The sequence below is a fragment of the Trachurus trachurus genome, assembly GCF_905171665.1.
Source record: "Trachurus trachurus genome assembly, chromosome: 10".
Classification (NCBI taxonomy): Eukaryota; Metazoa; Chordata; class Actinopteri; order Carangiformes; family Carangidae; genus Trachurus; species Trachurus trachurus.
In genome coordinates, this window is record NC_139894.1 from 17,946,873 (window position 1) to 17,960,148 (window position 13,276).

The following is a 13,276-nucleotide window of genomic DNA, read 5'->3' on the forward strand; positions in this document are numbered from 1 at the left end:
CCCAGTGGAAGAAATGTTCATGTGCACAAATTGAAAGCATTTAAATAACACTTGTACTACAATATAATACTTCCATGACCACAAAAAATATATATATATATATGTGGCCAGGTCAACGAAGGAGGAGACCGGACACAGAAATAACTTTTTAGTAGGATCTTTAATACCCCGACTGCCCTCAAACGAGCACAGCATTAATTCTCTAATTTTGAGAGATTTGCTTGTAACAGTCAAATAAAAATAAAACAAATTCTTTCTTGTCTTTCCTTAATTTCTTCTGACTGTCTCAGTACCAAATAAGTAAAATAAACAGGCAAAACAAACCAAAACAAACCGAAAACAAACAAAAACAAACAACAGCAGTGGCCTATTCCTATGTAAACAGGAAATAAAATACATTAATTAGCATGAATACATTTTTAAGCCACTCTCCTCATTTTATCAGACACATTTTACAATACACATCAGGTTTTAACTTGGTAGACTTCATGAATTAAATTAATAAACACCATGAATTAACTTCAATGTACATTCTTACATATCTCAGTGCAAAATACACTTTTTACCATGACCTTTAATGAACTTACAATACATTCAGAAAGCAAAATCATGTGCTCACTTACTCTAGCTTGTAGCTTCAGAGCCTCACCCTGCACCTGGATGCAGCTCACACGCACACACGGCTCTGTCTCCCCTCTACATGGGTAACACAACATATAGCTTCATAAACAGCATTTAACACTGAAATTATAACAGTAACTAATATTTCAGTACATTATGTGCCACTTACGCTGACCCGTGGTCGTCTATGGCGGCTCCCGACACCGTGGACACAATACACAAACCCCCGACCGACGAGAAGTAAACACGAAGTTCTCAGTCACACACGCTCGTCAGACGGCTCAGTTACCGGTCCGCTCTAACTCTTTCACTCGGTCACTTATTTCCTCTGTGTTACACGTTTTTCACGGTTTAACCCCTGCACACACTCTCACAGACAAGAAACAGACCTCTCCGCCATTGTTTGCGTTAGGAAGACGACGGTTCGCGGGTGTTCACGTCTCGCGTGACTTCCTGGTTCCCACAGGATTCTCAACCTGGCTGGCCTTAAAGTGACAGTACACATTCTATTAGGGCTCAGCTAACACAAAAAACACAGTAACCCCTGTTCACTTGGCTACATATATATAATCTATAAATTGCAGTGTGTACTCTTACCTACAGGTAAGCTATATCGCAGGATTAAATTGTTAAGAAAATGTAATGCGAGGCAGGCATCATGAAAGCTCCATGTACAACTTTATGAAAAATAATAAGCAATAAGTTAACAATAGTACGAATACAAACAAAAACAATGTAACAAAATATATAAAGGCACAAGTTGCCCACTAAACTTGATCTTCGAGACTCCTTATTGATTTTATGAATAAAACTAGTCAAGAAACATGTTTACTGGAAAGAAAAACAGAGAGTTAGGTTTGCTAAAATCTGCACTGAGTTTGTGTACTGTCCAGACGGCACTGTTTTATGTTGAATCTCACAGCCTGACCAGCGTGTGTGTGTTTGGATAGTTTGTCCGTGCTCTGGCAGTCACATAAGTGGCTACCTCGAGTGACCGGCCTCATGCTTGAGTCCATTCATCGCCCTCCGGTTCCTGAGAAAACATCTGTGAAAGAAACTCTTGTCCACTTTTCACATACAGCTGAGAGATTTTGAGCTCTGAAGACACTGAGGCATTTAACAGATCAACAGCTCACTGCTCACACTGCAGGTAAATCACACATTTTGTCTTTCTAAATAACTTTGCTGTAGATCTTTAAGATGAAATCAGTCAATAATCTTTAAAAGAAAAAAACTTTGTAACATATTTTCACATTTCATAGACATGAAGGCTGTGATCCTGTTTGCTCTTTTGAGTGGTAAGTTTGTCGTTTTCATACATAAGTACCTGTTCATGTATGTAAATTGTGTTTTATGGTATTTCCTTACATGCTATTTATTGTCTTTATATTTATGGTGGTTTTTGTAATAGTTTTATGGTTAACAATGTGTTTTAGGGGTTTTTGCTGCCCCATTCATGAAAGAAGAGGAGGCAAAGCGATTCATCAGGCTGAAGAGACAGGCAGGATACTGGGATCCACACCATGCTCAGAACCAGTGGGGTTACACCATTCAAGAACAGGTGACGCTGTGTTGTGTGGTGTGGAAGCATAGAGTAAGCCTGCTGGAGCATTTCTGTGACAAAGTATCTAATCTTTCATCCCTCCAGGCTAACGAGTACTGGACGGCTCTACGAACAGATGCTCAATATTACATGGACATGGGCAACCTGATGTTTGACCGCTCTGTGGCTACGTGAGTGTGACACGAAGGTGTTTTATTTTGCAAGTGAAAGTAGTTTTATCACTATATTTTTCTGAGTGCTACACTGACACAAAATTGTCCACTGAGCAATCTATTTGTTTTTCAAAGTGTGCTGCCATTTGAAACTGGTAATGTGTCCATATTGAAAAGTGTAGCTTGAAATATTGAACCTAAAAACATCTTGCTTTTAATTATATGATGATGATTTCCTGTGCAATGTTAAGATGCCTCCTCTTTTAAATTATATGACTATTATTATTGTATTTGTCTTTTTTTTTTTTTTATCTGTCTTTCATCTGCCTACGTTGCAGTGAAAACAACAGGATGTATCTGGAGATGCTGCGAAATGCAAGAGCTCACCTGGACAGCCAGACAGGTCAGCAAAGAAAATAAAGAAGAGGAAACTGAAGAGATGATAATTATTTTTGCTTTTTAATCTATTCTGTATCTCTATTGAGAGCATATTATAACATAAAATAATTACAGTTAAAAAGCTGCATAATATACTGGATTCTTCAAACAAACAATGGACATATCAAGGCCACACTTCTATAGGTAAAATAGATTAAACAAGTTTAAAATCCAAAATGGTACCAAGATATGAAACACAACACGTAAATGTTTTGATAAAGATGTTCATACTATTACTACTATCTACTATACATTTTTCTTGTATTTAATATCCCTCAACAACAAATCTTGTGGTGTGGTGCTTTTGGTGGTTCAGGGAAATTGGACGTGGTTTACAGAGACACATTTATTTCATGAAGGTCTTTGAGGGGAAGGGAATCCTGAGTGTTGTTTTCTGTGTTTACCAGTGGGTGGTGCAAAGGAGGCAAAGGAGGAACTGTGTATTCAAAATTGTTTTATTAGTGTGATGAAGTACATTTGAACAGAACAAATACTGTACTTTTAAGGACTGGATAATTAAGAAAGGAAATGTCAATGAACTTTTAATTAATTTATTAATTACACTATTTACTGTAATGGTGGATGAGACAGACAGTATTTGACAGACAACAGTATTTAACAGAAATATACGAGATGTTCAGACTCAACCTCACACATTAGGGCTCAGATCAACACTTTTAATGTCTCCAAAGATTGCACATGCAAACATGTACAAGATGGTGGCATGTCTGATGAATGTGCAACACAGTCCAAATGTTACTGGTTCCTTCAGAGATTAAATCAGTTTTTAAAACAGTCAGCTTTTATTACAGTATGCTACTAAAACACAGATACAGTAAGAGGTATTTTGTGCTTCAGGTATGTGATTACCATATCATTGTGCCAGAATTGGTATGTTTAATGTGAACATATTATTGACTCAAAACAGAAAGTTTAGATAGCTGTTCTTATGTTTTTTTTAACTGTACCACACCAGACAGGAAATCCATTCTTCACCCTGATGACACAATTCAAGAAAACAAATCCACCACATACACCATCAATGGCAATTAATTAATTAATAACAAAGAAGTCAGCTGAGTATATTAATCAAGCCAATAATACAATTTGTACTATGTTCTTTGCAGTTTAACGTTTACAGTTTACAGTTGGCTGGGTTGTTTAAAACATTTTACACTGTTTTCATTCAAGTTTCATTTGTTTAATCTTAAATAGCTTTCTAACATGACCAGCATTTGTGATCTAGTGTACTAATAGCTGCATGCTCCTTAAAGCCTCTAGTGTAAAATTTGATATTGTATGGCTTTGGCAATAAACAGGCTCATTTGCAGGTCTCGCTAAGTTTGTTTCATTATCTACAAACACAACATTACATGACCTTATAGTAACTTCAAACTTAATGACATAAGAAACATTTTATGCTGTGGATTTGGAGAATAAAGGTAAATAAAAGTCGAAGTTCACCTTTAGAAAGCACCTTCTTTAGAAACAAGCTTCTTGTTCTGTGGTTACAAATATTTTGAAAATTTGGGAAAGTGGATCATCGGTTTCCTGTGAAAGTGTGTGTGTTATTGTTATTGCTAGTTTGAAGGTGGATCCTCATTTCCAATCGGAGGAGGGACTTTCATGAACATCTGCAGAGCTGGTGTGAAGATGAGGATGGTGCCCAGTACTGAGGCAGTGAGGAAAGCCCACAGGAAGATCCTGTCTAATACCTGGGCCACAAACTTCCAGTCTTGTACCACCTGGGGAAAAGAGGAGATTACATAGTACGACAGCAATGCATTGAAATATTAAACCCTGAGAACTTATGATTACTGGCATTACTTAAATCTTTCTTGAGTGATACTATACACACCTCACGAATGAAGTGCTCCTTGCGGATGTGTCTGCTGATGTACCGCACTGAAGAGATGGCCTTGTCCAACATGGTCGCCCAGGCTTCTTCCTCCTTCCCCTCAGAAGTCGTCTGTCCATGAGCTCCACTCCTCTGCCCTCCTCTCCGACCTCCAGAGCGAGGCTTCAGCTCGGGGCTTTCAGGAGCCAGCTCTGGGTAGTGGTAGCGGTCAATGTGTCCGCGCATGCAAAGCAACCTCGGCAGTTTCTGGAGGAAGAGGTTGCGAACCCATGGCGACATCGGGTGGTAGGTGGCTGAGGAGCGGTGGTGGACGTTGATGACAAAGACAGTGACGATGATCGAGAGGGTAACGAATATCATGATGAAGAGCAGGTATTCTCCGATGAGCGGGATCACCTTGGAGGAGGAGGGTATGATCTCCTCTATGACCAGGAGGAACACAGTGAGAGACACAAGGACAGAGGTAGAAAGTGACAGCTTCTCTCCCTCATCTGAGGGAAGGTAAAACACCAAGACTGTCAGAAAGGACAAACCCAAACAAGGAATGATGAGGAAGAGTGTGTAAAACAGTGGTAGCCTCTTCAGAATGAAGGAATACGTGATGAAGGGATATGAATACAAGTCGTCCTTCCGATTTCCTCTTGCACCAGTGGCACTTAGGATCTCCCACTCCCCGTTATCGAAGAAGTCCTTTCGATCTACCTGGTCGTCCATCAGAACCAGGTCCACCATGTTGCCATCATAGGTCCAGGAGCCAAACTTCATGGAGCAGTTCTGGCGGTCAAATGGGAAGAAGGTGACATCCATGGTGCAGGCGGACTTATAACTTGCAGGTGGTGTCCAGGTGATGGTGCCATTGAACTTAACAATCGCTTTGGTCATTAGGGACCCCTCAAACCGCCCATCAGCACTGAGGAAACATGAAGCAGAAGTAAAGAAAATCTGTCACTCGTTCTCATCTGTATTCGCTGATTATATTTCTATTGGTTATCTTGGTATTTTATGGTTTTATCTGGATTTAATTCACTTTCTGACATTCAAAAAACGTTATGCACACATTTCCTATTTTACATATCAATAATATCAAAAGCTATAACTAACAATTTAAAAAAAACTATGTTAATTGTATGTTCAAACATTACAAATGTGTAGCTTTTGTCTAAAATAAATGACAACAATATACAAAACTGTCACAAGTTCAGAGCAGTCTTACTTCTCATAGAGGACGATGTCTGGAAGCCAGATATTTTCAGAGGGAACTCTGATGGAAGTGATTCCTCCATACTTATCTGGGTTCCATCGAAGTTTGTAATCAGTCCATTCCTGGTAAATAGACACAGGACATATAACTTTTTGTTTGACTTTATCTGAATGAAAAAAGATTATTCACCTCACCATTGTGTCAGATAATGAGAAAGAAAATTCAATTTTCTGCTCTACTGAATTGATATTATCTTGCTCTCTTATTGCTATCCTTATTCAAATCCTAAAATGTAATGTAACCATGAAGACTCAGTTTAGTTTTGCCTTTTACTTACCTGACAAAGCCATACATTAGTTGTCATGAGCTGGTTTTTCTCATCCTGAATATGAAGACAATACAAAAACAAAAATATAAATAATAAATAATCCCAGTATGTCAGGCTAAATTAATGTTGTTACTTAATGCTTAAATTAAAACATTCATAAAGCAAGAAAGAGGGAATCGGGGTGGATGTGTGGTAACTTGTTTACAACACACATCCTTTTTGAAAGCATCAGATGCGATTAGTGGACAAGATGAGAAGCTTGGTTCAAAGTAAACTAAATTACCCTTTCCTTTCAGTGAAATCAGACAGAATCTCATTTTACTCTCCCTGCCACGACCTTAGCAAACAAGAAAAAGACACATGACACCCGAGGTGGGTGCAGTGGACTGAGCTGAAGCAATACAAATACAGCAAGAATTAAAGTAAGACAGGAATAACAGGAACAGAGAGACTGTGAGCAGCTATCACAGGCTTGTTGTTTCTACATAGAAGTGAGAGGAATAAACCAGGCAGAAGTGAAAGGGACATATTCAAATATGTACCTTCTCCGGCCAAGAGGTAATGTTTTCACCAGTGTCTGTTAATTTATTTTGTCAGCAGCATTATGCAAACAGTTTTGAACTGATTTGCACCAAACTTGGTGGAAGAATAGGGTATTGGCCAGGGAGGAAGCCAATCAGTGTTGCTGCTGTTCCAGTTAAAGGGGTAAGTCCTGGGATTGCCCTTATCATGCTCCTTAACAATGCAAGATATGGCATTTCTCATTCTATTTATCTGAAAAACTGACTGAATGTATGTACCTTGAGACATAGTGCCTTTATCTATGAGTTTATACAATCGAGATCCAGACAATAATCCAGATCTGGTGGAATAAAAGCTTTGGTTGTGAGTGACCGAGGCCCACGCTCTACTGAGTGCTAGTTTAGCTGTTTAGTGCATCCAGTCCTGGCCTCGGCTGTCAGAGTGAGTTGGATATTTTGGTGATCACACAAAGCAGAGGTGAACCATAATCTAATACAGACATATGCAGCAGCCCATAAAGACTCAGGGGACAGTGTTGCCAAGCTGCTTTATCTCTTGTTAGTTCTCTTTCCCTCTCTCTATTCCAAAATCAAACAGATCAAGATAAATCCACCTTCTTTGCAGAACCACAAAGGGCTTTGTTTAATTAATCCCTGACTGTCCTCTTGCAGCATGTCTCAGGTGGAAGGATGCAGAGTTAAATCTAAACTGGTTGAGATGAATATTTCAAGCCAAGAAGAGTGGTTCCTCCATTAGCATTCCCCCGTTTTCTCCCCTTGAACACCTAAACCATCTCAACCTATCACAGCAAGCTTCTGAAATATTAAAGGAACACGCCACGGAGAGAAAGACTGTGTGGTTGTAGATACGAATAGAGTGTTCTAGATCTATTTCAGGACCATGGAAAGCTCCACACTGTGACACTGCAGCTGTTTGGTTTCAGCACCATGGAGAGAGACACTGCTGGAAGAAAATAGTAACCACATCTAACTTTTGTTCTCCGATTAGTCTTATTTTCACATTTGCTAACATTTGCTCTTCAGTGTACAATTTTACATCATAATTATGGCTCGTTTACAATTCGGTTTAGCTGTTATAGTAATAAGACTGACAATAGTCTATATTTTTATTTAAAGCAGAAGTAAGTGATATATTTGTGTTAATATAAGTCTTAAATAGTTATATCTTCCGACAGCAATCACTTACATAGAGTGTTTGGACTGAAACACGGGTCTCTCAGTCCCTCTGCTCTGCTCTGAGCCGAGGAGAAAACATTTATCGTATCCTACAGTTTTTATCCAATGAGGAGAGAGAACGGCATGCAGGGCTGTGTGTGCAGCCAAGGAACGCCGTGAATGTGGTGACGTAGCGACGAGGACTGTTATGGTGCGTTCAAGGAAACTCGTATTTTTCCGACCGTGAAGTGGTACCAGTTCGATCTGGTACGAGTTCACCGGTCGGAAGTTACGAGTGGCCGTTATAGTGACTTTCACCGGTAAAACAGGTCGGAAAAACACGAGTGGGTTGCCTGAAACGCTACAAAGTCGTTAGTTGTGACTTGAAGCTGTAATTTACGATTTCAAAAGCCTGCCTGGAACGCAGCATTAGCGAAAACGACCGGACCACTTACTTCTGCTTTAATGCAACAAATCCATAAAACAGCCCCAGTTAAAAATGTTTGACCCCATCTGTCAAGGTTTTATACCAACTTCACCACAATATCTGTGACTCTTACTCCCATTTATTCCTAATGAAAAATGTATCAAAATAAATATGAATAAAAATAAAAAGATACACATACATAGACCACATTTATGTTGAAAAGCAAAAGTAGCCTACTTACAATTACAATTACTTACAATTTACAGAGGTAAATGATTTCTTAAAACAGCTGAGGTCAGTAATGGATAGCAGGCAAAACACAAATTGTTCATTTGTTGGGGACATTTACAGATCTGGTGCATTGGCGAGTTATTTCTGACAGCTGGAAGCAACTTCAGTGAAAAATGAATACACTCGTGGAGAGTTGTTTGGAGACATTAGCATTTGGATACGTTTTACATTGTTTGAGTAATGGGTTAGAAATGAATGAAGTCCAAGGCAATATCCTCAGAAAGATATACATTGCTAGATATTTTTTGAGTGTGTTTCTGGATTCATCCTTACCACATCAACCAGCTGGGAGATTTTGAGTCCAAAGCGAACTCTAATAGTGTCATTGGCACGCTGAATTGGCCTGACCCAGCGCTGGTAGCCTTGGAAAAGGTTCTTCAGCAGGGCATCCTCCATCTCTGCCAAGGATACAAACTCACTTGGAGCTGTAATAACAAGTATCACATAGACACTCAAGTTAAGTTCACCTTGACAGTGCTTTCTCACAATGATGGTTACAACTTAGAACAGCATGAGTAACTTAAATAGCGACTGTTTTTTTCAACACTTGTCATAGTCCAATTGTTGCACTCAGTTTGCCATAGTTTGCCTTTTTACTTAACTATATGTGAATAACATGCACTTATTGCATTGCTTGTAATGTTAATCTTATGGCAAGTTGGAAAAATTGACCATTGTTAGTAGTTAGAAATTGTGTTTGACCACTTATCTGGCCCAAGAGCATAAACGAGATTGTCATTGGTTTGACTATTTACTCTGTACACCCCTCGTACAGGTCTTCTGGGGCATGTCAGAGACAAATGTATAAATAAATGTATGTAAAACAAAAGTAAATGCGAGTGGATTCACAAGTTCTCTTGCTCCAAATCCAGATAACATTAATCTATATGAATATAATACAGTATGATTCATGGAAATCAAAGCCCCAGTCATCAAATTGTGTATACAGACAGGTGTGTAGATACTGGACTAAGAGAGGATGAGGCGAGCCTGATGCTGCTCGGAGGAGCTACAAATGAAGGGGGAGGGGACAGATATACTGTAATAGAACTGTGTCCAGAAGCTGGGCAGTCAGCAAATAAGTCCGCCTGAGGCAATATGATGTCTCTGAAGCGACAGAGACATTATATTGACAACAGAAAGCTATCAGGTCAGACACACGGGACATCAAGTTCAAGAGCTAATGTACATGCAGTGAGGAAGTGTGTGGACCTTTAACCTACGGCTGGTTCCTCCAACAGCTTCACATCTGTCTGACATCATCTGTGAAGGGATCATGTGTGGTGAACAGCTGTAAAATATCCACAAAGCAATCGTAAAACTGTCGCTTGAGTGAGCATTGTAATCCCACTAGATCACCTCTGCCTGCACTTTCAAGGACTCAGTGAGGTGCACAGAGAGCTGGGTGGTGACATCTGACACCTGTGTTCCTGTTTGTCTGAGGACCTGTCAAATTCAGCATAATAAAAGCTGGGCCAGAACAAATCACTGATGAACTTGACATAGGGGTGCAGTGAAATAACTGATTCTAACTAACTACATAGGCTACATCTAATTAATTTTGTCTGTTTTAAGTTGTGTTTCTCGGGTTGTTGCTTATTTCACAATTGCACACCCCCACATAAAAAGAGAACTGTGGAAAATGCCCTTCCCAGATGTCATGGATCAAAATGAGAATAACACACTTGAGAAGAGACACGGAGAAAGTAAAATCTGAAGCTGTAGCCTAATTGTCGCAAAATAAGAACAATGGGGCACTATTGGATAAGCAATGAATAAGCAGGTATAGCCTAGTTTTTGTTTTGACGAGGTCATGAGAGGTTGTGCGCAGATGATCTAAATCTTTACATGAACGTCGCGTAGGCTATTTCGCTTTCTTTTTTTTTATATTTCTATAATACTAGCAAATTCAAAAATAGGCTTTTTATAAAATAGTTTTCTTACCGGCGATGGCGGCGAGGGAGAGCGGGCAGCAGGTGCACAGGATGAGGAAGACCGCCAACTTCATGATGATGGTGGTTGGTGTCCTGATCCGCAGCTGAGCGCTCCAGGAGCCTCCTTAGTTTACTATCGGCTACTGCACACACATCGAAATGGCAGAAACACTGAGGTTTCCATCAGTAGTGACTAAACACACCACGGAAAGGAATATGAGCCCACTGCCGCCGGACGGAGGGCAGGGACCCGGTGTGGGGGCGCATGTGGCCGGTGTGCGCGTATTCACTGTGACTCCAGTCAGTCACACGAGGAGCTTCGGTCAGCGGGGCTCTCTGGAGGAAGAACGGGAGGGAGGGAGAGGGAGGGAGAGGGAGGAGAGATAGGCTACCCGGGTGGGGCCGAATAAGAGTTTAAAAGCAGCTGTGAACCATAAAGCAAGTTCTGATCTCTGTTGCATCGATGCTCACTGATTTTATTAGGCATATAAAAGCACTGGTAGGGTATGCTATTGCTGATCGACTTCGAAATCTAAATCTTACTTTAAGTAGCCTATTCCCACATTTTATAAACGGAACTGCTGGCAAATTATGACTTGGATATATATTTGTGATCCTACAATGATACAATAGCCTACTGATGAAAATGTGAAATCGCAATGTGCTGTAACTGTAGTGGCAAAGTCTGGATGTTATGCGGCACACACAGCTCCGTATCCTCCGCAAGAGAGCGGGGTCTGTTTGGCAGATGTGGTGAGATCCGCTGAGTACGTCACTGACGTTTCTCATCCACTGGAGAGCGCTAATACTGTAGGTCCACTAACGTAGGAGGCTTAATGGTGATTAAATTACATTGGAGGCTGTTGTTTAAGTAGTTAGACAAGGGGCAAAGCTTTAGGCTACTTGAACCTGTAATTACAGAACAGCGGGGTAATGGAAAAGTAGCCTAACTGTTGCTATTTGCAGTTTTAGGTTTATGGTGATGATTATCATGATTAAAGGGCTCAACAGGCCCAGCATTAGTTTCTAGGCAAGGTGGTGCTGTGAGTAGGGGAGACTGGGGACAGTTGCAACAAGGGACGGTTGCAACAAGCCTTATTTCTCCAATCAGAAACATGCTAGAGTGATGACACTCACACTGTACATGCACAGTTAGACCCTCTACCCACCAAGAATAGAAAAGACATATTCAGCATCTGCTCCTGCTTGTACTGAGACAAAGTTGTTTTAAGGGTATGAAAGTAGCTTTTTTCATGAGCTGTATTTTTGTCATACTGTCCTGACTTTTTGTATGAATTAATCCAAACCTTCCTAGTTTGAATCACTGTTTTGTTGACTATCAAATGACATGGTTAGCATGTGTCAGTGTCATTGTGTCTAGCTAGTACATGATGTTTTGTCATGGCTGACAGGGTGGGGACGGTTGCAACAACTGCCATTTGAATATGGAAGCACTATGCAAATGCAAATGTATAAAATGAAACATTTTTAGCTTAAAATAGGCACAATATATCTATTTTTTTCTCCTCATGATGAACAGAACAGCCAATTATATTAAACCATGAGAGACTAAGATTTCAAAATAATTCCCCAGATAACTTCCTATAATGAAATATGCAATTTGTAGTTGTATCTTATTCTATGGGACAGACGTAGCCATATATATTTTCCTTTGAAAATTAGAGAAAAGTACATTTATTTGATGTCATACAGTGAATAAATCATCCAAAAGTAGAGTACATGTTTATAAAATTTCTTGTATTGCAAATAGTTCCATTCTTCTTGTCTCACACTGAGCTATTGAGTTTTATTACCACTGTTATCTCTGCACATTGACTCAAGGCCTATGTTCCACGCAAAACAAAACTCCAACTGTTCTCTGATAAATATTACTAAATAACTAAATAATACTATAGTACTATTGTAAGACAATGAATATTTTAGGAATGCTATGCTTATTGAGACAAAAATCAAATGTTAATTAGTGAAATTTAATGTATGTTTAATATGTTGCAACCGTCCCTGATCCGTGTTGCAACTGTCCCCACGTTTGGGGTCAGTTGCAACGTCTGGATTCTTCCATTCAAATGAATATTGTGATTGATGTGTCATATGTAACCATCTTTAAATCGTATGACTAATTAGCTGACAAATGTATGTTTAATCTATAAAAGTTTGGTGAGCCTAGTCCAAATAGTCTCAGAGTAACTGAGAAAAATGTAAAAAGTGTTGCAACTGTCCCCAGTCTCCCCTACTGGTGGAGCGCACTTATAAAAAGCAGATCCTAATCCAATATTTGACTGTAAACTCCAGTAGCCTAATCACTGTATGGCTATTTTTTAGGGTCATTTAGAGTCACATTGTTTGAAACAAAACAAATGAGAAAGTTCAACTGTAAATGTAGCTACACCTAGAATGATGATAGAAATTGAACAGTAAAAGCAAAGAAGGATCCAACAATAAAAACTGCACAACTAATTTTGATTCCTTATTTAAGTCGTTATATTTATTAAGTTTTAATCATTTATTTAATCCTAGCCCTAAATTATAATGTTATCAAGAAGGCTATCAAGCAGGCTACAAACATCCTTATTTAACAGTTATTGAATTAGAAAAACTAAGGCAAACTTGCAGGCTGCTGTGACTCTGCAGTGAGTCTGAAGACTTTTCCTCCAGTCTTGTAGATGGATGGAAGAAGCAGAGTTGTCAGGACCTTCTACTCTCAGTTTTACTTACTTCACAACTTGAGCATTTTTCTGCTCTGG

General features: G+C 39.5%; 2 protein-coding genes across 2 annotated transcripts; one reads left to right on the plus strand and one right to left on the minus strand.

Annotated features, from left to right (window-relative positions):
• Nucleotides 1-808: 808 nt before the first annotated feature.
• LOC310992997 (uncharacterized protein C3orf85-like) lies at nucleotides 809-2,757 on the plus strand (the record flags this gene model as incomplete). Its single annotated transcript, XM_083981224.1, has 5 exons — nucleotides 809-861; nucleotides 1,849-1,919; nucleotides 2,058-2,182; nucleotides 2,270-2,355; nucleotides 2,676-2,757. 5 exons carry the CDS (start codon nucleotides 809-811, stop codon nucleotides 2,755-2,757), a joined length of 417 nt encoding a protein of 138 aa, XP_083837350.1.
• A 1,598-nt stretch (nucleotides 2,758-4,355) lies between these two features.
• LOC310992567 (neuronal acetylcholine receptor subunit non-alpha-2-like) lies at nucleotides 4,356-10,585 on the minus strand (the record flags this gene model as incomplete). Its single annotated transcript, XM_083980653.1, has 6 exons — nucleotides 4,356-4,520; nucleotides 4,634-5,543; nucleotides 5,847-5,956; nucleotides 6,172-6,216; nucleotides 8,851-9,002; nucleotides 10,522-10,585. The coding sequence occupies 6 exons, from the start codon at nucleotides 10,583-10,585 to the stop codon at nucleotides 4,356-4,358; spliced, it is 1,446 nt and encodes a 481-aa protein (XP_083836779.1).
• Between the last annotated feature and the right edge of the window lie 2,691 nt (nucleotides 10,586-13,276).